This window comes from Egretta garzetta, unplaced genomic scaffold (genome assembly GCF_000687185.1).
Source record: "Egretta garzetta isolate BGI_Z169 unplaced genomic scaffold, ASM68718v1 scaffold77, whole genome shotgun sequence".
Taxonomy (NCBI): domain Eukaryota; kingdom Metazoa; phylum Chordata; class Aves; order Pelecaniformes; family Ardeidae; genus Egretta; species Egretta garzetta.
This window is the reverse complement of record NW_009260130.1, coordinates 332,780-359,307: the sequence shown is the minus strand read 5'-3', so window position 1 is coordinate 359,307 and position 26,528 is coordinate 332,780. Positions and strand designations below refer to the sequence as shown.

At 48.9% G+C, this 26,528-nt stretch overlaps 1 protein-coding gene across 1 annotated transcript in view; it reads right to left on the bottom strand.

Annotated features, from left to right (window-relative positions):
* The window catches only part of SEPTIN11 (septin 11), a 19,628-nt gene extending 3,140 nt beyond the window's left edge, over positions 1 to 16,488 (bottom strand). The window contains exons 1-6 of the mRNA XM_009641514.2: positions 16,350 to 16,488; positions 12,464 to 12,659; positions 9,809 to 9,995; positions 7,374 to 7,535; positions 5,589 to 5,685; positions 3,656 to 3,824 (exon numbers count right to left, since the gene is read on the bottom strand). Coding sequence (XP_009639809.2) covers positions 3,656 to 3,824; positions 5,589 to 5,685; positions 7,374 to 7,535; positions 9,809 to 9,995; positions 12,464 to 12,659; positions 16,350 to 16,488 — 950 coding nt within the window. The remainder of the gene's footprint in view (positions 1 to 3,655; positions 3,825 to 5,588; positions 5,686 to 7,373; positions 7,536 to 9,808; positions 9,996 to 12,463; positions 12,660 to 16,349) is intronic.
* Between the last annotated feature and the right edge of the window lie 10,040 nt (positions 16,489 to 26,528).

Sequence of the window (26,528 nt, the reverse complement as noted above, 5' to 3'; positions counted from 1 at the left end):
TTGGTGGCTTTTCTGTGGCCTGATTTTGTTGTTTGGGTTTGGCGGGGGGTTGGGGGGGGGAGACAACACACAACACGAGGTTGTTGATTTGGGGAACAACAGTTGACACATAAACCCAAGTCTTTGGTTTAACATTGCTCATCGATGGGCACTTCAGTTGCCTCCTGAAATACTCCACAGACAGGATGCCCAGAGCTGTTCTTGCAGCTGGAGGAATCCAACAATTCCAGCTGACCACGCCAGCTTCCCACACATTGAAGCAAAAATGCTGATTCTAAAAATGACAAAAATCTTTTCATGGGAGAACAGAGCAATAGGCATCTTTGGTTTCTTAACTAAATCAAGAACCAGACCACTCACAGCAGACTCGAATCAAAAGCTCCCTTGAAATTCAGTGTTGGATTTCATCCTCTGTCAGTGGACACCAAAGCTTAAATTCATAAACCCTCCTGAAGGGCCTGGCTAGAGCCTAGGGAAAACCCTGAGGGCAGATTAGCCTTCACTGCTCAGTGAGCAAAAAAGCAATCTGCAATTAGTGACACGCTATACTAGGGAGCAGCAGAGCCTTACAGACTGAAATGGAAAACTCTGCGCACTGCTAATCGTAGCCTGTATTGCAAACAATTTCTTGCAAAGCTCCTTTCCAAAAACACAACACCGGGTGATAGGCAAGCAGGAAAAGGACGGCAGGCGCTTGCTGCTAAATTGCTCCAGGTTGAACGCTAATCCCAGCTTCAAGCTTAAAAACTTACTGCTAACCTAAAGCCAGCAAGCTTAATTCTCTACTGAAGTAACTCTGATTTCCAGAAAAGAGAAGTTCCCAGAAAAACTGGCCCAGCAACTTGAGGCTGCATAAGAAAAAACCACTTACAGCCCTGAGGAATAATAGTCCAAACCAACTGGGATCCCTGCAGCTTCTCACAGACAAAGACGACAGGGGAATTTGTTTTTTAAGTATGCAAACATATGGACCTAGATTACAAGAGTAACTGGATTCCCCAACACATCCCCACACACTGAATGATGCCTTTGCAAGTACTACTCTTGGGAGGACAGCAGAAGGGTCTCTGCGCAACCGAGGACCCCATTTCATGGAGCAGATGCCTACAGGGGCACTGGTGCTCCCTCCTCACCTCCTGCAGCTTGGATGAGCGGTGGGGGTCCTGCCAGCAAGGCAGGTCTCACAGCCTTCGCCAGCCTCCCTTTCTCACTCCTCGCACAAGCGCCTACATGGCACCAATGGTTTTTGCTGGGGTCTCTGGCCCTGCTTACCCCAAGATAACAAAAGGCTCCCCGCTCCTAGCTGATGCTAACGGGCTGAGGAGCGGCGGTCCCTGCGGCTCCCAGGGCCCAGACCCAGGGGAAAGGCATGCTTTTGATCCCTGGTCTCAGACGGAAGATCAGAAAGAACCAAACCTACTGTTTTCCTCATTTCAGATATACATCAGCCTCGGTCAAACAGCCTGGGATCATGGGTTTTGTTTGTTTATCGGAGGGAGGAGGCACCCAGAGTGAACTGTTCTGAACTAGCACGTACCAGATGGAGAAATTCTGTACATTTTCATTTCCTTTCTACTTATAGCTTGGTCAAAAGAGGCCTCGTGTACAGGAAGCAATGGAAATTCCTCAGATTCCTCAAAGGGAAGGGCTGAGCCCATCTTAAGCCATTGCTCTCCAGAAAGGAAATCCAATAAAGCTTCACACTTGGGCTTAGTAACAGAACTAGACCCGACTGATTCCAGCAGAGTTTCTGTGCTGCAAAAGAAATGCAGCCACATAAATTCAGCAAGTCACAAATAAAACCCTGAACTGATGCAAACTCTGTGTCTTAGTGCAGACCTTGCTCAGCTCACCACGGAGTGCTGTTTTCCAGAAACACAAATACAAGGCTCCCACTCTGCCTTCTGCTCTGGGGCCCAACCTGGCTTCCCCCTGTTGAGGATCAGAAACGCCCCGTGCCCGTGGCGATCTGCACAAGCCAGCTGCAGGGCTGCCGTCTCGGGGACTGGCGCGCCAATTCCTGACGTGCACGTGTGTTATAGGGGTAAACCCACGTCGATGCACAGTTACTTCTGCCTTCCTCTGGGGCAGAGCAAAGCGTGGGATGCTGCTAAGGCAGCGGGTGCAGTTATTGGGGAAAAGTTGGGGAGGAATGGGAAACAGGAAATGAAAGGAGAAAACAAACACTCCCTCTCAAATTCCCACACAGCTGTTGTCCCTGGCTAATGACTTGGGCTTCAGACCAATAAAGCTGTCAGACAGCATAAACTCTGTATTTAGTAAAAAGCCAAACCTCAAGCATCAGACCACAGCACCCTCTTCACAGCGCACCTCAGACCAGCTGTGAAAAGCTCTAGGAGAGTCTACAAGAACACTTATCCCAGGATCTCCCCTTTGGTAACCAGTTTTACCTCAACACACAAATCACCTTCATCTCAGCATGGATACAGCTGCACTTTTCAAGCCCAGAAATTCAGAGCAATCTGGCTGCAAAACACAGTTGAGTCTGCGGTAGAGGGAAAAGGCGCACTAATGTATCACTTGGCCATCTCAAAACCTGCCCTCCTCCAAGGGCAAAAAGCATCAGGAGGAATTTCTGAAGTGGTTAACAAACAGATTCACTCAAGCTCAGTACTGCCAGAAGGAAGTAAAGTAGAAGCTTCACTTAAGAGTTCACAGGTTTTAGGAAAGCAAGAGCAAGGGTGGAGGGGGGGAAAAAAAAAAAAAAACCAAAAACAAAAAACCACAACATCCCAGCCCCAAAATGAGATTCTCCCAGCTTGAAAAAATGACAAGTCAACAACGCAAACAGTTACCTGATGTTACCTGCTCCCAGTCCGACTTGCCTACAAGCCCTGATCGCATACCACCACCAACTCTCTCGCCGTATCTTACAAAAATATGCCCCCTCCCATGATGCCAAGGACACAAAGAAACCAGGACGCAGCAGTGATCCTCACGGCAGGCTCTGCATTACAGCAGCCTCGGCCACGTAGAGCAATGGACAGTTGCAAACGTGGACAGCAAAATCACTTTGACGAGTCCAGTGAGGAACTGCTCTCCACGCTGGGTGACAGGAGGAGCATTTAGCAATCAACCCTTTTGATGCTTTTTAATGCTGGCTGACAGACAACAGGTAGGAGATAGGTTGAAAGGCACACACTTGTGAGTGAGGGCCAGCAGCCTGTATTTGAGCAAGGGATGCTCAGAGAGGGGCACAAAGGAAAACCCATACAACCGTTTCAGCAACAGGGCGCAGATAGGTCTGCGGGCACACGCTTCTTCCTAAACTTTCCAGGTTGATCTAAAATGGGTCATGTTTTGCCCTCAAAACACATCACCTTCAAGCACCCCGGTGACATTTTGCAGGCTCTAGAAAGCCTGTACAGCCCTACTGCAGGGTTGCAGACATTTTCAAAATGTTAAAGCAAGAATTGGCTTTCTCAGCCACCCAAGCTTTTCCTGTGCTTCTCCTGTACAAATGCTACACCCTGAGGGCAAGGCTGCATTGCACAAGGTTTCCTCCCCAGCCACACTTTAGATCTCAGCTGCTCTAAGCAACCACGGCTATTCCCTCCCTGGTTCTTACAAACATCGGCAACCCCAAAACTTCCAACCTGTCTGCTTATACGTGGCCAGAGTTACACTTTCCTACCTGAAAGGCTTGCTGTCCGGATCCGTGTCCTTGAATCCCATCTCTTCAAGTTTGCAGCGCCTGTACAGCTCGTAGTGTCGGGTGTGCGTCTGCTCTCTCAAGTCCTCCATGTTCACTCGGATCAGCATCTCCCGCAGCTTCACAAAGTCACAGTGATTTTCATTTTCAACTGCAAAAGAGACAGACCATCCACAGGGAGACTGTTAAACACAGGAGCCAGGTCCCCCTGGGACCTGGGCCCCAGCTTAGCAAGCCTGAGAGTTCTTCAGGCACACAAGCAGAACTCCAAGTCAGCCTACACCAAAATGCCTTGCTGAACTCGGGGTGAAACCATCCCACGCCAACACACAGGCACCAGTTCAAGACCTTTCACTGGATTTGCAAGATCTCCGTGTTGCCCATCTGCCACAGAGCTCCTGTCTCTCTGGGTGTTCCTGCACTGGCAAGGCAATGATCCATTTGCACACAGAATTTCACTTGCCACTCAAATCCACTCTAAATCCAAGTCACCAACAGGGGCCCCAGGAGGCAACATCATCTCAGTTTGTAGCGGTGGTGAAAGGAAAGGTTATGAGAAGACCCCCTGCCAGAGACACCCTAGTCCTTCCATGCCAGCTAACCTTACGAAGGAGCCCTAAACCCCTGCTCCTGGCACCGAAGGGAGGCAGCACAGTGTGTAACACTGCTTCCCTGTTATATTCAGGGCAGGTTCTGGTGTGCCACCATCGAGCAAGCTGTCCAAGCCAGGGAAGGGCCCACAGCCGGAGGGCTGCACGCTTCAGCACAGGCTAACAGTTTGGGTATGCTTAAAGGCAAGGAGCGGAGGTTGTCTCTTCAGGATGCAACAGCAAGCAGCAGGCATCTCTGCTGCTAACAGGCAAGTCGGCAGCAGGCCTCCGGGGACACGGCCAAGCGCTCCAGCTGCTCCCCCCTTCAGACCAGACCAGCTGCCTCTGCAAAGGGGCAGTTCAGGGCCAGATCTTCAAAGTCTCTCTGGTACCCAACTAAATCTCTTGAACTATCTGATCCTAGTTTCCTGGGAACAGCAAGAACCCAGCAAGATTATCTGTCAAGTCTGAGACTTCCCAAACAGATCAACTCCTATCCTAATTGTGAGTTATTCCCAGTGTTATCCTCTGGTATACACAGCTGAAGACAGTATGTCTGAAGCTTCTTCAGGGTCAGCTTGTATTACTGAAAGAAAGGCTGCGAGTTCTGCAGAACTGCCCTGCCAACGTTCCCCTGCAGCTCGCCGGGCCCTTCTCCAACTGGATACGCAGCTGAAGCCACAAGCAGAGCACCACCATCTCAACCCTGTACTTCTCCGCACTGGTTGGGAAAGCAGGACCAGCCCTATCTTCAGCAGCTTCAGGGCAGCCTGGGTTGCAAACACAGCCCTAGCCAAACTGCTCTCCAACAGAAAGGAGCTCTTGGCTGACTTTATGGGGGATTGCGTACTTAAGCTGCATGTCCACAGTTTACAATACCAGGAGAAAACATACCAAGCAGTCAGTGTTGAATTAGTTCTGCTCCCACTTCAAGTTGAGAGGGCTGACCTCCCCAGAAAACCCCCAGCTACGTCTGCATTTTGTGCGCTAGGTCCAAACTGAACCACTCGGCTGTCCAAGCTCTCCCCACTGCTCACACTTTTTTGCTGGCAGAAAAACGTAAGGAACAGAAAATGGAGATTTCAGTTTTCATTTTTCAAGCTTGTTACTTACAATCTCCTATTAACGTTACCCTGCTCTTTCTCAAAGCCAATGGTTAGGCTGACACCACCTCCAAACCCCCTAGATCTAGGCTGCAACGCCCTGATTTTGAAGAGAAGCCTTAGAGCTGTCATCTTGCTTTATCGAGATGGATTTTGGTAAGGGCCATCCAGAGCTCAATGAGACAGGATGACAAGGTCTTATTTGTGCTTTCGGTAACATACCCTGCACAACACCCCAGGGGTACTGCCTGGCTTTTGCCATCTTATTGCCGATCTTCACTTCTTCAGTGCTGCCAACTACAGCAAAAGGAAGGTGGACCTACAAAAGGAAAGGCACAGTAAGGTTAGGGATTTCCTTTGTTGCCTTGCCAGGGATTGTTTCTGAAGCAAGCTGTTTACTGTGGCAGCTGTGCTGGATTTAAGTTGCTTAAACGCCTTGCAATTCATCTGGTGTTTTAGAAAGAGCAACAGGACCGTCTGGATGAGAAGCCTGCTCAGACTTAAAGTCCAAAATTCTTAAGTCCTAGAGATACAAGAGATGCACACATTTTTCATGCACTTACAAAGCATATCTTAAGCACAGAAGTCAACTTACAAACAAATTAATTAAGCAGGGGGTTTCTGCTGCTAGAAATAACTGCTAACGCTTCCTCTTAAAAAGGGCAAAGCTGTGAGCAAGGGGAAGAGTGGAGTCGACCCAGCCCTGGGCCGACGCATCTGAGTCACCGAGCTCTGCTGCTTCCCAGTCTCCACGGGCGTGGTGGTGACAATCTGGGATCTACTCCCAGAAGCGTGGCTGCTGCCAGGAGGGAGCTGGTCTCTCCCACCAGCCCACACCCACAGCGCTCTCCCTGCCTTAGCAGCATCCAGAAGGGCTGGGCGCAAGCTCCAGGAGCGGGTGCCGGGTCGGCCAAACTGTGGTCACAGGCTGGGCGGGAGGGGAAGAAGCCAAGTGGCTGAGGAGATGTGATTAACTGGCAAAGGAGTTTCCCAGCAGCCGGGCTGCACCAGAGGAAGGCAAACCACATGCTGCACCCTGGCAGAGCCACGTCCCTTCTCTGTGCCAGCTTCTCCCTGCTGAGAACACACCACAGATAGGGAAAAGAGGGAGGCAAATCCAGAGGTTTGGAGAAGGTCTGATACCCAGCTGGAAACAACAATTGTCCATCTACAAGCAGTTTGTGCAGGGAACCTCACAAAAGCCTTCAAGTCGCAAGGAAATAGCTTCATCTTGATGCTTCCGTTCCCTGTAAAAATACAGGCAACTCAACCTCATCTTTGCACTTGCTTTTGAGTGCACTTGCTTTGGGGTTGGCACGTCCTCTTGGGTGTTACGTGCCCCGCTGAACCCAAGGGCCCCATCAGCACCGCTGCGATGCACATCGCTGTCAGAAACCCAGAGCTCAGGTTCTTCCCTTTGCGCTCCAAGGCAGGCCCATGGGAAACAGTCGTTTCCCTCTGTAAGCCCCACTAAAATATTTGGTCTACCGCAGCCTTGTTTGCCCTCAGATCCCACCCCTATTGCTAGAGCAAGGGGAAGGAGGTGAAAGCCAGAGCCCTTGCCAGTGCTGGCCACCGGCCCTGCCAAGAGCTGGAACATCACTGACCATGCCCCCGCTCTCACCGGAAAGCAAAACAAAGGCAGAGTGAATCACCCCCCACTAAGCAACAAGGGGTCGTTTGGGACAGGAAACCCAAACCCCAGCCCTTTGCCCTGTGTCAGGGCCCTGCCTCCCATCCTCTTCCTTTCCCGAGACAGGAATACTGCAACAGGGGAAGGATATGAAAAAATGCTCAGAGGAGAATAGTTTGTCAGACAATGAAGTATATCAGACCAGGCAACCCAAGTGTGACTGGTACCTCCAGCTCCAAAAGCCTTCTGGCCAGCCCAATACCTGTGCTTAGACTGCAGTTGTAAAGCCAAAAGAAACATGGTGCAATGTGCCCTACCATCAAGGATGGGCCCACACAAACCAAGGCAAGCAAACCCCCCCCAAAAAGCCATACACTCATCGTGGCATTTATCTCGGCCACTGTCTCTTCATCCGTCGGGAACTGGTAGATCTGGACGCCGTTGCTGACCAGCTCGCTCATGATTTTACTCTTGAACTTGTGCAACTCATTTTTTGCAATGGTGTCAGCCTTGGCAATGATGGGGATGATGTTCACCTGCAAGACAAAGATAGCACCTCCGCATACAGGACTGCACACCTTGCACCACCGGGAGAGGACCGAGGCACGCATCCTGCGGCAACAGCCCTGTCAGTGCCACTGGCCACCACCCCCCCAGCAGAAGACCTTCCCTACGGCTGCTGCTGACAGCACCACCGCCTCAGACAGGATTTTCAGGCAGCAGCAACGATGGCCTTAAAAAGAAGTTAAATGCAATTTGGCAACATGCTATTTCCCGTCCTGTCGTATTCCCCTCCTCATCCGAATTGGCTGGACAGGAAATGCTGTCATAGCTTATTACAAGCTGTTCCAAAAAAAGGAAATTACCATCTAGGCGCTTCTCCTCCACATCGCCGCAGGCTGGATTACTCTAAGTGACACGCTCAGACTATACCCTCTCGTGGGCTTTGCTCGGGTGTTGTTATCAGGGACGCCCAGGTGGGCAGCAACGCTGCCGTGACCCCACTGGAGGCGGAAGCAGATGGTCCCCATCCGACCACGCTACACACAGGGTGGGGGCTGGCAGTAACACAGGCACGCTTCCTCCACCTGCACGCCCTCACGTGCTCCCGTACTCCGCTGTACTGCGGGACTAGGGTGGATTTATCCCCGCACAGCTCTACGACAATCATCCAAAGGAAGCCCGTGATGGGGTCAACACAGAAATGAAAGGTACCTTACTGACTCTCTGCCCTAGACAGGCTGTTAGCAACACTGGCAGCAGGATGGCAAACAGCAACACCATCTAGGAGCCGAGGGGAGAAAGCACAGTACCTCAGCATAGCTGAACGGATCGATGCATGGTGAGCACCACACAAGCGTCTGCTTTGCTGGGAGAGGGCAAGAATGCATTAGGACAAGAAAGCCTGCTTTCTTTCCCCTTATGCTCTCTCCAAACAGAGAATTTCTGCTTTTGATCTTGCAGGATTTGATTTTCCTTGCAACAGCAGACAGAAATTGTAGTGAAGAAGATGCTGATATTCACCTATATGAAGGGATTTTAACTACAGTACTTGAAAATCCTCTTATTACATTGCTTAACTCTGTTCGGAGGATGGCCTGGAGTTATTAAATCCCCCTTTGCCAAAAGACAGAACATGAACGCCAATTAGCTCACTTTAGGTAGGTCTCCATAACCCTATTTTAAGTTGAATAGAGCAGAGATCCTTCTCCATCACCGCATAAAACCCAATCGATAGGCCACTCCAGCAAATTAAGAACCATTGTCATCATTTATCTTCTGCGGAATCAGGATCCACTGAGCCAAAAGGTACAAGGTGGGCTGATTTAAATGGCTTAATCATGATGTAAAGCAGCACAGAGAAAACTCAGTTTAAATACTCAGGTCTTACATCTGTACCTTGGTTATCTTCCCTAGAAGGAGAGAGATGACATCATCTTGCAAGTATCTAGTAAAACATCACGGTTTAAACCAAGCTCAGTTCCCGTTCTTGCTAGTCATGAGGGTAACTGAAAAAGCACATGCCCAGTAACATATTTATTCAGTTTCTTCTTGTTTATCAGATTATGGTTAGAACAACATGACATTTGCCATAGGAGATCAAATCACTGTTGGTGTCTAGCTGGATGCAGTCAGAACACGCAGGCACAGCATTTTTATTTGTTTTTCATTGATTAGCAAGATGACCTAAAGCGTTTTAGATGTATTTCTCATCTCGTGCACACTTAGCAAATCATGTTTTGTACAAGAAGTTACTTAGTCTGTTGGACAAAGTGAAATAGAGATGGCAACCATGTCTCTGAGGGCTAGAACTAGCAGCATTCAACTTCAACCTCTCTTTTTTTATTTATGCATTTAAGGAGGAAAACACACTTTTCTCTCTTTTTCAACAGCCAACTGATCTTTCAGTTGTGAACAAACCTGTCACTAAACTTGGCTGAGTTAACCAGCTTGAGGAAAGCAAAAAGAACAGTGGTCTCCTAATGCATCCTCATAGACACAGTTCCCTGCTCTCAGATTGCTAACTTTACAGCAGAGCTGTGGAGCAAGCGGCCAAATTTCCTAACCCGAGAAGGGACTGGAAGAGGGTAGGAGCCCAAACTCTTAGCAAATCTCTGTAGCATATGAATCAGTGAATAATGACCCATTCTAGCAGCTAGCCCAAGGTAAATTTTTCAGACAGCACCTCTGCAATTCCCCACTGCTAACAACAGACAGCATTTTTCTGGGCAGGTTTAACTAAGATTGTGGCAAGATCATAAAAGCACTAGTAGGGCCATGTGGGGATCGTAACGTGAGCAGCAAGTACCTTACTGTCAAGCTTCTTCATGGTGACCAAGTCTAGGGACTTCAGCGAGTGTCCGGTTGGTGCAATGAAATATAGGCAGGCGTGAATTCTGGTGTCGTGGTAATTGAACAGGGATCGTTTGATCTTCAGCTCTTCTTGCAAGTAGGCTTCAAACTGCGCATCGATATATTCTACTATAGGCTTGTAGCTGAAGAGAGAAAACATGGCACAGAAACCCAGGGCATTCACTGCTGGGACAATACAGGTCACTGATCGACATGCGGGAAGCTTCATGGGTGCTCTGTACATTACAGGGTAAGCGCTGCTTTTGGGAGCCTCCCCACCCAACCCACAGCCCCCCCTTAGCAAGTGTGTTTCCACTTGGTGCACAGGGAGAGAATTATGGGCACATTAGCAAGACAAAGTGGCAGAGACCCTGGGCCTTAGGTGCACAGAAACCACACAAGGCTGCTACCCTGAAAAATCATGTATTTTGCAGTCTCTGCATTTAAAGTCTGAGCTGCTGGTCTGCCAGTGTCACTGAGAATCATCTGATACAAGAAAATTTAAACATGAAACCGCCACCTACCCTAGCTTGTCCAAAAGCTTGTTTATGATCTTAAGAGGGAAGGGAGATTCACAAGGGGACAAAAGGAACTTGGCAGGAATTAAGCCTGTGAGCAAAGCCCAGGAGACCACTGCACTGTTTGTGTACTTTGGGGGGACCGTTTTGTTGAAGGAAAAAAGTCGGTGCAGTGTAACATGCCCTGAGAGCTGGCTGACTGTGCTTCTGGAAAGGGAACTTTTCACTTTGTTCCTCCCTCCACCAAGGGCAGCCTCAGGACCTCCAGCCCAAGGAAGCTCTGGAAGGAGGGCACTGAGACAACACTGCCACAGCCTTGAGCACTGGATTCCCACCAATATTAATGCCCTCCCTCAAAAGCAGTTGCAAGGAAAGAACAGGAGTTATCAGGTCCTTCAGAAATACCCTTCTCGTAGGCAGTCAGCAAGGCTCTGGCCTGGCCCCTCTGCTCCAGATGCCACTCTAGCCATTTGAGCAATTGCTCAGAACCCTTGGTGAAGCAGAGCAGACTCTTGCTTGATTTACCAAGCGAGCACTATAGCAAAAGTGCTGCGTGAGGGCCACCGACACCAGAGACCCATAAAACAGTACTGAGCACTGCTTGTTAACTTGCAGGCACAGAGGTTATCATGAACATCACTGGGTGGGTTTGTAACGTGACTGCTGCTCCAGTTTCTTGGCTTTTGGAAATTCTGCCTCTTACCACGAGACCCCATAAAACTCAGAGAGGCACGTGGCCAAGAAAGCAGTACGGCCTTACATTGGGAGATCATATTAGAGAAAGCACCGTAAAAAAGCGGAGCGAAAAAGGACTGGGAAGACTCAAACCAGGAGCACAGCAAAAACCCCACTCGCTGCGGCTGTTTGTGCCGGGACACAGCAGGCAGCCAAAAGCTCTCCCCAAGCCCTGCTGCCCTGTGACTGCCCCTCTCTCCAACTGCCCGAGAGGGAAGCTGGAGGGGCTTCGCCACCAATACTGCTACCTCTTCTTGGCTGCCGAGCGAAGCAAATGCCAAGCGACGTGGCGGTAGCACGCCACAGAGCATCCCCGCTCTGAGCACCTGCTCCTCCTCTGAGCAGCTTTTGTCTCGCCCAAGAGCATATGGCAGCGTCTGATGTGCAGAGCCCTCCTCCAGCCAGCGCACGCCCCTCACCATTTTGGCTCTGTATTATTAGTTAGGAGCTGCAAAGCAGGGCAAACAGTTGCATTTTGGCGTCAAGGTCAAGCAGCGAGGAAGCGCTACCGAAATAAAGCATTGCAAAATTTTTCTTTAACTATCTAAAAAGTCTTCCTTATGGAACAGGAAGCAGAACCTGCTCAATCTCCACGCTAACAAGGATCTTGGTGGAAATCTGATGCTGAGCTTGCATTTTCTAAGAGCTTACGCTGCCTACCTACCTAGTGCCCTAATTGCTGTTGGTCAGTGCCTACGCTGCCAGCCAGTGCGCCCTCACTTGGCAAGGTGCGGAGGATTGCAAACAACCCTCCGGAGGCAGCTGGGATTACTGCAACAAGGGAATGTATGGCTCTCTGATACAGGAACTGCATTAATTAGAGTATTGGCCACAATCACAGAAGGACTGGTTTTAACATTACAGCAGGAGTCCATACGGATGGACACAAGGGATTGCATAGGCTGGCCCAGAATGTTTACTTCATGCATGCAACACGAAAGTCAGCACCTAGGTACAACATTTACGTAAAACCCAGTTCAACTTGAACACTACAGGATGGTGCGAACAGGAACTATGGCCAGGGTTCCAGCTCCATAAAAGATGCTATGTGATTGCACTTTGAACTCACGCTTGTCAAATATTTACACGTTTCAACTCGAGCAGAGACTGCAGCTAAACTGCACAGAGACGAGGAGGGACAAAACACAGCTTCAGTTCTGCAGCCTAGTTGATCTGTTTGTTCCTCACTTCAGTTCCTCGTCACTTCTACCTGGCTCACGGGGTGAGCGATGCTATCTGCCAGGGTCAGGAAACCCCCTCAGAACGGCGAGGGACCTACTCCCCACACGGGGTCAGACCCTTCTGATCTCAGAGCACCTCAGCATAAGGATTCCTCCTCCTGACAGAAATAAATTTACCTGTCATCTTTGTTTATTTGATCGCCAAATCCAACCGTGTCGACAATAGTCAGCTTCAGACGGACGTTACTCTCCTGGAGCTCGTAACTCCTGGCTTTCAATCTCACGCCAGGCTCGTTGTGCGTCGCGGGTTCGCTTTCAAACTTGGTGTTGAACAGAGTGTCCATCAATGTTGACTTGCCGATGCCAGTTTCACCTGAGCACACAAAGGCAACGTTAGCATGGCCCGATGCCTTTCCCTCATCTCCTTCTCAAGCACGTTTGCCAGGCTAAGGAGTTTTTCCACTTTGGTAGCAGCGGAATTAGGCTACGGGCACACAGCCAAGCAAAACAATCCCCATAGGAATGGATGTCTTTTGAGACAGCCCCCATCTTTACCAGTCCCCCAGAACTGAACCAGGGACTCCGCGGACACTGGGAGGTGACAGCAGCTCTGGCTTCTGCTGCTGGGCTCCGACTGATTTCCTCGGCAGGTCACACCGCCTGGGTCTCTGCAGCATGCACCTTGCAGACATACCCCATCAAAGCACCGCACGCTGGGGACGTGAATCCAAAATGAGCCCCTGGTACCCGAAAACCCAAATGCCTTCAGAGCTAGAAGTCAGCACCCGCAGAAGAAAAGCTAGGCTGCTGTGCTGGGAATGGCAAGAGAAATTCAGGTCTTTGTGGGCTGGGCTTTCGGGGGGGCCTACCACAGCCACAGGCAAGGACACAGAAAGGGGCATCACCAGAGATACTGAGCAGCACTGACCTCCAGGATTTTTCATTATTTTGGGAAAGGAAAGGGGCTTATTTCACACATGCACAGTCTTTTCCAGCAATACTATTGTTAACTTTTCCCATGGGAAAAGGGGGAATTGGAGAGGACAGGCTGGGGTTTCTGAGGCTCCCTGAAGAGACGGCACTAAAATGGAACGAAAGGAGGGTATAAAATAAGAAAAAAAAAATTAAAAAATAAAACCACGACAGTTTTAAGAACAGTTACTTCAACATTTGCCAAGTGAGCCCCCCTCCTCAAAGAAGGGAAAGGACTCCTTCCATGATGAACCAGCAAATGCCTGCTGCTGCTGGCACCCGGTTCTAGACTTGCTACACTGGCAGTGCAAGAGACGGATAATCATTCCTTTCCCATAAAGGCATTTGCTTCCAGCAGTCTTCAGCTGTTGACCTGACTGGTGACACAGGCTCCCCCCTGCTTGAGGGCACAAAGAGCCCCAACCTCCGCACCTTGCAAGTAACTTCTGTATTCAGGACAGCAAGAAGCTGCTCTTACTCAAGAAATAGTCAATTCTCTTTTTAATAGTGTAGGCTAAGTCCTAGTCCCGACACAACTTACTTTACAGAAGCAAATTATAAATCTTCTCAACTCCAAGTTTGATTCCCAAGAAGATATCCGATTCCCTACATATTTTTATGGGGTTTTTTTCCCAGCTCAGTTTCTATTCCTCTTTCAAGAGAGGCACAAAAAAACCACAGTGAAACTTGGACAATGAAAATTTGAGACAGAGAAATACATAAAAAGTTTAAAAAAAAAAATCTAAAACGGCACACTGCTTAAATGCCAACTTTAAAAACTATTACAGGTTCAGTCATCCCCAGTACAATTAGTAACATCAATAAAAGCATTAGCCTAAATCCCATTTTTAAGTCAAAAGTGTTTGCTTAGCAATTACACTCTCAAACCGCTACCCATGCTGTGAGCAGGGGGTGAGCTGAGGTAACCTTAACTTGCTCCAACCGACTTGGGACAGACCTCCTGGACTGCAGCGTGCAGCTCCAGTGTTTGCAGGTCAGGCTTGTGAGGGGATCCCATCCCACCTCTCAACCCCCTCCCAAAATCTTAAATACAAGTGAGTACTTGAGAAGCAATACAAAATATCAGGTGAGAGAGAGGAGCCTGCATCTGGGATTGCCCTCAAGCATCAATCTAGGCTGTATGCAGCTCTCCTAGCATGAGCATCTCTCTCTCAAAATATGCAAAGCCCCCACTTTGAAGACCTCAGAAAAACATACAGTACACGTGTGTCCGCAGAAACAAATACCCCTGCTCAGCCACTGCCTGTTCATCTGTGATACTCAACAGCTCATTTTCCTGGCTTTGACTTGTACCATTTTTGTGCTAGGCTCAGGAAGGTGATTTCTTACAGCCCAGTAAAATAATGAAGCAGAAGCATGTTTGTCACAGTATTCCTACCCCGGGAAGGTGGAAGACATGAAGCAAGCTTTTAAAAAAGATTGAGCAAATGAAAGAGGGGGAAGGCAGACAACGTACATGACATTAGAGCTCAACAATCTAGGCCCACATAGAACACGAGCCAAATGAAAAGAACAGTCCTAAACTGACGGCACAGACTGTTAACTTCTGGAGCTACATATCTTCGTGGTCTCCTGCTGTGAATGCAACGCTGCTGCATGCTGCGCTAGATGGGCTTTGCAGCATTTTATCCACGCATGCCACAATGGAAACCCTCACATTACAACACCAAAGTTAATTGTGTCCTCTCTCCAAACACAATTTCAAAAGCGTGGTTTTGTTTTTGTTTTTTTTTTTTTAAAAGGGGAGATGTCTATTCCTTGGACAATTGCAGCAATTTGTGTTAAATTTTGAGACGAAAAGTGGTTGACGAGCACATTTTACATGAGAAAATGAGCTGGACCAAACCGCTATGTTAATAAAGACATATCAAGTCATGCTAAGAGAGGAATATTTTCTGCAAGAAAAAATGGCAATTAATTTATGCCATTTTGATCAAAGAACTGTCTGCTAATCGGGATGCTCCCTGCTGAATTTGAAATGGCTTCACGCTGCTAGGAGAGTCACGTAAGGGTCGGTAGCATGAGCACAACTATTCTCTTACCTTGTTTTTCAACACGCAAAGCTACCGAGAGGGGTCTAGTTTGTTTGCCAGATTTCTTTTCAGATGGCTCACCCTGCACTGCATACAGAAATTCTCAATTTGCTGTAGAAAATCCCGTTCAGAGGGTTGTGGGTTTTTTTCCCAGCTAATTAACGCAACTGGTTAGAAGGGACAATATTCCTTTCTTACAGGCTTAAATGAACAACGAATGGAAAGATGATGTTTGTAGACTGCTCTGCCAAAATAAGAGTAAACCCCACCATTTTTGTCAATTGACAGAACTGCATTCAGGGGGCACCTTGGAGAGGTCCACCAATAAGTCAAAGCTGGTTTTGGCACACAGCTCCCTAGGGCTGAGCAACAGCTTTCCAATTGCGTAGAATCCGTAGAGAGCCAAATGAGCAGGTCTCTCTATAGCCAAGAGAAGGAGTTGGCTCCCCGTATGTCACCCTCTGAACAATTTGGGAAAGGTATCACAGTAACTCAGGCTATAAAACCAACTTGCAGCACCCAGATTAAATACAGCAGAGAACAGGTGACAGGCTTTGTTCTCAAGTACATCATTCGGAGACTAAAAATGGCATCGTTTCCAACTGGAGAAACTAAGAATATAACGAGACAGGCAGGCAAAGCCTGGAAGGGAAGGAATGCAATTTCTCGAGAAACAGCCTCCGCGCCCAACCCACAGAAAGGCAGATTTAAGTTAACATTCTTTTAAAAATACATATAGTTCCCAAGTTAGCTCAGTTTCCTTATGGGCAGCCCTTGGGGAAAGCAGAACCGCAGGACCATCAAAAGGGTAGATTTTTAACACCTAGAAATTTCCGTGTTTTGATTCAGGGGCTGGGGCAGAGAAAAGAGGGATACTTATCCCTGGAGCAGCTCTGGGAAGAAAATGTCACTTCCCCGCCACTACGGTCCCCACTGGCTCAGACCTTACCCTTCGCAGGAGGGAGAAGGTGCTAATTTGTGGATACGCGTGCACCCCTTGGCAGGAGCTGACCGCCCGGCAGCACAGGATAACTTACCCACGCAGAGGATGTTGAAGCAGAAGCCCTGCGACGTTGACTTGTTGACCAGCTGATCAGGAAGGCTGTCGAAGCCCACGTGGCCAGAGAGGGACAGGTTCCTAAGGTCATCGTTCTGCAAGACCAAGGAGAGAGGCATTTAGCAGAGTTGCAACACCCCTGTCAGAGAAGGCGGTTGTGCCTAGTCCTGCCAGAACTGTGTAACAACACAAGAGGTTTTGGGACACAGGATCTTTCTGTCTCGGATTTGCCTCCCAAATGCTTTCTCCTTTTACTTCTATCCAGCTCTCTGCTGTGGGACTGAAGAGTTAAAACATGCCCAACCCCAAGGCACGCAAATACCACCACTATTTCTCCATGCCTGTGACTAATAAACCATGATTCTGTACCAACTTGCAACCTTTTTTTGAGGCCTCAGCATGACACGTCCCTAGGGCTACCCAAAGATTATTTAGGCAGACACCTGGAAGAGAGACAGCGAAACACCATAATAGGGGCAAGCAGACCAATTCCTGTTTAATTGGTGAAGCAGCCGTGTCTGCCTTTTCCATGTCCACTGCACAGTTCTACGGCAGCAACCAGCCACCCTGCACCCTTTCAAGGCTCCCCCAAGCAGCCCGGGAGCTTCCCCAAACCACCTAGTGCGGCCAGCTCTCCCAAACAGCACATCAAAGTGTGACACAGGTTGCAACTCCAAAGTCTATTCCCGATAGAAACCTGCATAGGCAAGCAGAGAGCCAAGCTCGTGCTCTCCTCGGCTCAGTTTGCCAAAGGAAAGGAGCAGCTCTCTCCGAGTTGCTCTATCCTCCCAGCAGCACAAGGGAAACGCAACACACTTGTGCTTTTGCTGCAACCCTTCGGCATGGCCACAGCAGGACATAGCTGAGATGGCAACACCACCTCTCAAGCAAGCTAAATAATCTCCTTCCAGCTTTTAGAGGCCTTGACTGGAAGGGGAGAAAAGCATGCATGCTGCTCAGCAGATGCCTCGGTTTCCAAATAACCTCATCCGACACGAGGTGAGAAAGCAGGGCACCGTTCCTGGCATTCCCTGCATGGCCTACAAATCCCGCTGTGCTGTCCCTCCGTGTCTTCAGCAGGGAAAACGCCAGGCCAGGCACTCCAGAGGTGCAAGTCACCCCTGTAACCCGCTCGCCTCCCTCAGGCTGCCTGGGGGGGCTGAACTGATAACATCAAACACCCCAAAGCCGTTTTGTGGAGGGTAACGGAGCAGCACAGACCTCGCAGAAGGGAGGTTTGACACAACTCCAAGATTATATTTAGGACTTTTCCACAACAACTGTACAGTAATTCACAGAGAGGCTTGAAAAAAGCAGCCAGCCCAGTTATCTCTTCCCTGGCAAACTGCAGTTATGCCAACATCCTGAGCACAGATTAAAAAAAAAAGAAAAAGAAAAACCTCCTCAGTAGCCCTAGAGCAGCTCTGCTGTTATTTCACACAACTTTCTCCTCCAAAAGTTTGTTGTCCTTAACTTAAGATACTAACCTTTCTCCAACCCCAAACATTTCCAATAGAGTCACTCCACCTAGGCCTGTTGGGCTAAATTACAGCCGTGGGCAGTCTCAGCCTGGTTTAAAGATGCTGGAAGCACCAGCTTCTTTTCCACAAAATCAGTGGGCTTTGGACCAGACGTGGAAAAAGACACTCTTTGGTGGTTAAAATAAGAATCCAAAGCGGAGGAGGACTTCCCGCTCTCTGAGCAACCGCTGAGCATCTCCACTTCCCTCCTCAAAACACACAAACCAGCTACTGACTGCAGGAAGAAATCATCTGGGCTGAGTGCTGATGAAAATACCACTCAGACTTAAAAAAAATGAAAAAATAAAGACATTCTCTCAAAAAGGCAACACCTCAAAGTAAAAACATCTAAGTCTGTGCCATTACCATATTTAAGTGGGATGGAGCAGGGGCAAAGGGCTTCTTTTTGCCACGCTGGCACCCACAGCTTGACACCTTAGTAGATACCTGAGCCTTCTAAGCATCTAAACCAGGCTTGTCCAAAGGCTTAATGCCAACACACCAGACTGTTCACCTCCATCCCTCCGTATACTGGACAAATGTTCACCAGCACCCTACCACAGAAGCTTAAGGTGATTCGGAGCTAACACCTCCTTCGCGCAGGCTCGGTAAAAAAATACAACCACAACACAAAAGAGACCATCACCTCATTTACCCACAACAGTGATTCTTCTGGAAAAGCCCCAGGCAGTGGAAGGAGACCCTGGAATTTATGCATGATGAGAATGGGTTAAATTACATATTTGTAGCATTAGTATTTTTAAAACACCAGTGGGTTTGGGTTTATGATTAAGCGAAGGGAGCTGGGCACAGATCCCAGAAAGCAATAGGTGCCCATGACTCACAGGCTTCACAGAAAGTGGTGGGTGTCACACATCTCTCAGCACAGCACCCGTATCTCTTTCCCCGATATATTTTGGGAAAGCAAGTACTGCCTCATCATCAGTTACTCAGCAGGACCAGGAGTTCGACTCATCTCTTGCATCTGTGTCAGTTATTTTTTGCTGCATACCTTCTCTGGTTTAGTTCCCTCCCCTTTCTTTGTTTTCCTGCAAGTGGCAAACATCAACAGGGGAAAAACCAAAAAACTATCTCTACACTTTTCAATGCCAAGTATTTTTCACAAGCTGTGCTGCATAACAGGAGGCAGAAATGGAGTTAATATCTGCCTGAAACACCACAACACTCGTGAAAAGCTCAGAGGCCCAAGGCATAGGCAGAGATGAAATGCAAATCCAAGCTCCCACCTCCCTCCGTTCCCCCCAGACCGCAGCCCATCTCACCGAGCAGAGCAGATACAGAAAACACGTGCATTTCTGCTAAGTATCACAGATCTGCATTTTGGACAAGGCAGGAGAGCCAAAGGGACTGGAGTTTCTAAACATTTCCCTCCACACACAAATGAAAGCATCGTGCAACGTAACAGCCAGTTCTAGCGCAGGCAGATGGACTTGGAGAGCGGGTGCTTTTTGGGGGTAGACGCAGGCTGCTCCTCTCTGAGAAGAGGGATTAAAGGGACGAACACACACCACATAGCCTCTTACCGCTGTGGCCAGGCCTCTGCTCTTGCTTTCACCCTCTTCGAGGGGACAGCTTACGCCTGCTCAGCGACTACAGGGATGCTGACAAAGGGAGAAGACCCGGCTCCCTTTCTCTGCTCGCCCCGCAGCAGAGGTTTGGACAGCAGGCTGGAAGCCGCAGGACCCCCAGGAGGCTCTGTGGCCCCTTTAGCCAAGGCACACCAAGGACACCAATCCACAAGGGGCAATTCTACCAATTAACCCGATTGTGTTGGACTGGGCAGTTCTGGCTTTCCTAGCTCACCAGTGCCACAGTCTTCAGCCGTCGGGCTGCCTGAGGAGGGGACAAGGGCTAAAACCACCCCAAACTCAGGAGTAGCTCATAAGCTCAGGTTTTATCCACACGGAAAGGAAGCCTCTGCCGGAGAGCAACAAGCACGGTTGCTCAGTGTATAATTAGCAAAAGTGATTCACGCGTTCAGTCTGGCAAAACAGAAGTGTTTTAAAAACAACGGGATGCTAAGTCAGATGGCCACGCTGCTCGGGCTGTGAATCGCTGTGACAAGCTCCCGAGAAGAGTCACTGGGCTGGGTTTTGATGTCAAGCGAGTCATCCCACTGTGAACTGGGTGTCTCCAGCTGAGGAGTGGTCAAAGGCTGACACAGGCCAAGGCTCCTGCCCCACAGAGACAAGCCCAGAGCCCCCGGGTGCACCCAACAAGCCAGGGAGCGATGCTACAAGCGCCTATTTATTTCTCCTGCCATGGGGCTCTTCTTCCAGAAGAAGGCAGCAGTGCTGCCCAGGCACTTCACCCCAAGCGGAAAGGCGTATCATCACCCTGCCTCACCGACTCCTTCCCAAGGGTATTCCTCATTTCCTCTCAGAAGATGAGCAGATCTCAGCATGCCTCCTCTCTTTCCCCAATACCGCACCTCAAAACACTACTGGACTAAAACAGCTCCTCAGCTGTCACTCGCAACAACACAGTCCTAAGAGATGCCTTATTAACGCATAGACAAGTCACTGTACCTGGAAGCGCTGACCTCTTACAGGCATGCTAAAGTAACAACCGTTTGCCAAGCACCTCTCCTTGCTTGCAGCTTCAAGAGCAACGGACAAGATCAGCACGGGTAAAACTACAGCTCCAGACTTTATGGTATAGAGATGAGCCAATTTGCACCAGATGTGCTGCTAGACTTGGGTGTCTGGATGTTCTCAGATGCCAGAGAGCTTAAGACATCCGAAGAGCAGCCCTTATTTTTAAACTCTTCCTTAAGACACAATCACATCTCCTTTACTGAACCGCACATTATAAGGCAAACCTTCCCTCCCTCTTCACATAACTACCCACATGAGCGCGAAGTGATTCTGCGCCTCCAGAGCTGTACGCTAACCCCTACAAAAACTACAAAGCAACATGAACGAATAAATGCTCGTTTATTGGGAAAGATGCTGATCACTATTTTTCTTTGCAGAGCGACCTACAAGGCATCCCACAGTTGATGTTTCTTGGGTCAACAACAGCCTTTCAGATGCTGTTATCACAGCTGCTGGTTTTAACTCTAGCAGGGGAAGGGAAGGGGTAAGTAAAGCAGAGACGGGCCTCCAGAGACACAGCGTCTACTACGCACAGTCACTCGGAAGAGATTCATTGCCAGGACCCCATGTCCTAGTGCTCTTAAAATGAAGGGGAAAAAAAATGCCTTGCAACAGAGAAGAAAGGGTTTGTGATCTCGGAGCCCTGTCAAGTCTACTTCAGGCTGGTTTTCTTCATACATAGCTCCTGGTGGCAAAGGTTTTATAGGTCAAGCCACGCTGTAATGGATGCTCTGTGGCAAACAGCGGGTTTGCCTGGATGTAATTCAGTGAAGCTTTATAAAACAATTGGGCTGACGAGGCACGTGCAAATAAAGAATCAGCTCATTCCTCCTCAGCCATGGGGGCTTGGCAGAGCTGACAGGAATAAAGGGAAACTTATTTTCCTCATCGGAATCAGCAACAGTACACCCGTCTACAGATGGGGAGGTGGACATAAAGGTGGGTCCCATTAGAAATGCATCCCTTCTCCAGGGGCCACGCAAAGCAGAGCCACGTTTTACGCTTTAGAAGTTTAGCTGATCCGAGATAACTCAAAGTTGCTCTTCTCCTGGGTAGAAAAAAAAAAAAAAAAAAAGTGTCACTCCCAAAAGGCTGAGGAGAGAGGGTCCACAAGGACACCTTCATTTGTTGCCCCGGTCTGCTCTCCTCGCTCAGGTCTTAACCCCAATGACGGCTGTTCCCTCAACCCAAGCAAGCTCCTGGCTGAGCCCCTTCTGCTTTAAGGCTGCCTTCAAAATATTCCCCTTCAGCCCCTCCTGGCCCACTGCTCCCGGCAGCTGGGGGTCACTTTCACATGGCCTCCCAAGAGTTAAAGAAAACAAAAATGAGCCTCAAATTCAAGAGGGGAAAAATGCTGGTATGCAAAATATTGAGCTCAACCACAAATATGAAGCAAGCGTTTAGTTATTTGAGGCCACACAACTTTGCAGGCACCTTTAAGAAATTCTGAAAGCTTTTATTGTTGTCAGCAGCTCAGGCCAGCTACATTTTTGCCCCATTACTAGGTGTGCATTCCCGCGTTTTTGAAGTAATTTTAGATGCTGCATCCGAAGCCAGGGACCTCAGAGATACTCTAGTCTGCTCAGACAAAAAGGTGGCTCAGGAAAAAGCAGCGAGCACAGAAACAATGAGTAGTCAGCAAGAGAAGGATCTATCGGACCCTCTCCCTGTGCTAAACCTGAGAGCCAGAGTCCCTGCCGGCAGGGCACAAAATATTCCCAGCACCTACACCAGGATCCAAGTGCAGTTTAAGTTCCTTGAAACAGCACCCACAACCCCCATCCCTTTCCTTATACAGACTTAAATGATGGCTAAACCCTTCGTTCTTAGACAAGGGAACTCAAAGTATAATAGCACAGGGGGAACGTGAGAAGAAAGAACAATTCCTTTCCTCTCCTGGCCATAGCTAGTGCAGTCACACCACAAAAAACCAGCCCATAGCAATCAATCTGTGAATGAAAAAAGCAAGGACTTCTGTGTTGTTGTTTTAGGCTACGATAACCATCAGTGTCACCAGCAGAAGAGTTCCTGTCTCCGTGCTTCTGCTGCTGGCTGTTCACAGACTGGGTCAGATGTGTCCACAAGCTACTGGAGTCTGGGAGGTCTTTCCCCCCACCACCCCCTTTCTTTTTTCCCCTTTTCTCCCAACAGGGAGAGGAGACCCCTTTGGAAGACAAATCCTCATTCTGTAGATTAATGTGTCAAGCAAGCCATGAAGATTCATCAGAGGTAGGGCTAGCTGGATGGCTAATGCCTCCTGCCCTGCCACCAACCACCGAGAGGCTCGCTGCTATTGCCCCCACAGGCTGGACCTCACTAAACCATCTTGGTCTTCCTGGATAAAAGCTGCTCAGGGACACACAGCTTCTCGACAGAACGTGCTTCCTTCAGTAAGCCCCCAGCCCTCCAGCAATGCCTAAAACAATAGCAAGGAGCCAGGTCTCCCTACTCCCAATAACAAGAAACACCATCAGCTAAGTGTTATGCCACAGTTGGCTCCCTCGCTCAGTAACCATGGAGGTCACAAGGAACACAAAAAGGCTCTTCTTGAATGTGCTGGTTTTTCCTTTTAATCCCAGAGAATCAGGACAGCAGAAAAGGCTATTTTGTGGGAGGAGGGCTGGAAGCAATTTGGCTAAAGCAGCACCCGGCAGCAGCAGATGGGGAAGGGTAGGTGTGGGTCTCGTGCTGCCTCTCCTCAGGCAGAGCATTGCTCTACAGATACACACAATTTTATCTGGGCAATCACCAGCCCAAGGAGGCTGCCAGCAAGACAAAGCAAGGGGTTCCCCTGAGGAGACACCCTCAGAGGCTGGGTGACGCTGGACACGCTTACATTCGCACGGGCAGTAACACACAGACGGGATGGGGAAGGGAACATCCTCCCTCCGAGGCTGGCTCCCGAAACGAATCACAGGAGGACACCGGGGACGGCAAGCAGGCATCGCAAGCCGGCCCCTGCCCACATGCAACCCACGCAGGCCGTGCCTGCCAGAGGAAAACCCACCAGAGCAAAACCCCAGCCCCAGCTCCCCATCACGGATGCAGCACGGGGTGGAAAGCACAAGGCCCACCTCCCTGACATCTAGCACCAAATACCCAGGTTGCCAGCGGCTTGCAACTGCGAGCCACAGCCGCTGCCACGCGGCAAGGAAACGCTCCCTGCAACAGATAGAGCCGCCGCTGTTCCCGCGCCTCCCCGGCACTCTGGCAGGGAGGCGAGGGGAATTGCTGACATTGGCAAGCTGCAGCAGCTCACCAGGAGGATGGAGAAAAAGGATACAGTCGCATTCTTCTGGGAAGAGGGAAGTCAGCAAAATCTGACAATTCGAAGTGGCTGAAGAGAGGGGGAAGGAACATTTGTCTTCCAGGCAAAATATTTGGCTAAAGGTCAGCACAAGCTCAGAGCCCTAGCAGTTCCATTTATGCCAAGAACTGACATAAAAGACATTTTCCTCCACACGTTTCCAAAAACCACGGACCTTTCTATTTGGAGTAAATGTGACTAATGCTTCTAACAGCCCTTGATGTCACAAGCTTCTAACCAGCAAAAAGAAAAAAAAAAAAAAAGCTGGACTTTGGGGATGATAAGGACCATATGTGCATTCCAGCAAGGCTTGTAAACTCACTGAAGAGGAAAAGAATAAAAAAAAAAAAAAAAAAAAAAAGAGAGAGAGAGGAAGGAGGAAGGGGGGGGAAGACATAATGTGACAAACAAGAATGAAGACTGTCCAGAGGCAGAGCCCAACAAGAACCAGATGCTCTCTGCTTCTCTGGCCAATCTCTCTCCTGAGAGGAGGACAACATGCAACTAACTGCCTTTTTAACTGCTTGCATGAGGCTGATGAAATAAAAATGGGAGTTCTTATTCACTGCCAGGCTCCCCAGGTTGAAACGCTCCACTCCTCCTGTTTCAAAACCCAGCGCCTTTTGTCTTCTGAGGTGCCACATGCAGGGAAAGGCAAACATATCCCTTTTAGCATCCCCAGCCATCTTCTCTCAGCCAGGCACAGCTGAGAAAGTTGGAGGATCCTGCACATCAGCCCCGAAATAAATGTTTTTGGTGGGGACCACGGCCCAGCAGACCACCAGGTGCATGCGAGTCAGTCTGTAACACAAGACCAGTTTACACTGGCAACTATTGGAGAAGGTCGAGTTTTAGTTCGACTTTAACTCTCAAGATTACATGTGCTCAAAACAACTCAGATGAGCAGGGCAGAAGCTAACTGGGAGACGGCAGAAAGGCACGTCGCTATATAGACATTGAAAATGGGTTTTTTTTCCCCCTCCAGTTCTGCCCTTTTCCAGTCCTTCTGGCTACACAGTCCCACACCACCACAGATACAGACCAGCAAGACAGCAGAGAGGAAAAAACCAACAACAGCCATTTCCTTCTGTAATCCACTGCCATGCACTTAAAATAGCCTCGAAACAGCTGCATCACAGGCCATTAAATAAGTGGATTTATATTTTGCCTTTAGCTGGAGGCACAGCGCAATACAGGACTTGACACAGAGGAAAGTGTGACCCACAGACTCGGCAAGACTCCCAGTTACGCTAACGCAGAGGCCGTTTGCAGGGAGCTCTCTGGGACACTGAGCCTGGGCACAAGGTAGTAAAATTAACATAAACCCAGGAACAGGGCATCTGATCCCACTGCCAAATTTTCCTCAAATCTTCCCCAGGCTTCCACCAACTTCAGTCTGGTTACGGGTGTGAACACAACCAGAGCAAAATACAGGGATTTTTAGAAAGGAAAGCAGCCCATAGGGCTTTCTCATAAAACTGTAACAAGGCAGCACTGTTCCAATACCTGAATCAAATTAAGGGCCACTCCAAGCATAAAAAGCAGCGGCTTGCCTTGCGAGGTAGTGCAGGCGCCGCTGAGCAGGGCTTGCTTGCAGTTCCTTAACCCAGTGTTCTATTTCCTGAAAAACTGCGGCCGCACATCAAAGGCACATTTTGTCAGCTGCTATTCAGCAAGCTCCAGGACTGAAAGGTGCCCCATATCGTGCTCTGGATAATTAATTAGCGCTGGGACTTAGTACCAGGATCTGCATTCACACTGTGCCCTGCTGGCTTGCTCAGAAGCAGGTTGGGGGACACCATGGCATGGTGCTACCCCGCACACGGACACACTACAGTTGTCTGCACAGACCCAATTCCCAAGTAGGGCATGCAGAGCTGCGCATATAAAGGCATAGAGCTTCAGATCATTTATTTACTAGGTCTCTTGAGTCTAAACTCAAGAGTTCAGGACTAATCACAATAATTGTCTTCATATCAAAACCCTAAGACAACGCTGATAGACATACATACATGGTTTCTTCACTGCCCAGGTACCACAGCAGTGAGTATGAACAGGTCTTTACTTAAAAAAAAAAAAAGTCATCATTCAGCTATGTGCTTTCACATGGTCAGTACACCGGCAACTTGTCTTGGGCTTGGAGTTACTGGAGGACCGGACCTAAATGAAGCAGGTAAATGTACTCCCTGAAAAACCCCTACCACGACTTTTAGGGTCCAACCAAGAGCTAGATACACACTGCAATTCCTCAGGGAAACTTTATTGGTCCAGCACCACGTACCAACTGGACTGAAAGAGCTGGCTCAGAGCAGCTCTTCTTAAATTCATATGCAGCATGCACATGCATGTATAACGCTAAGGATACTAAATAAGAAGCCAGAGAAAACATTTCAGATTTAGACAAGTCCAGTGGTTTTACTCTCACTAGCAATGTGTACACCTGAGTGCGGTTCTGATAAAGTAACGCAGACAACAAAGCAGGAAAACCAGATTTTAATGCATTCGTGATCGGTCTAATTTTCTAAGCGTTAAATCATAGCCCTCGCATCTGCTTAGAGACGGAAAAGGGAACGTGCATAGCCCCTTATGGTACATGAAGCTCTTCTGGGGCGCCACAGAAGTCATTCATCATTAATAGGAAAAGGTCAGCAATCAAAGAATAGAGAGGATTACAAATACTGTTGTTTGCCTTAGCGTGCAGTTTTCTGTCTTCA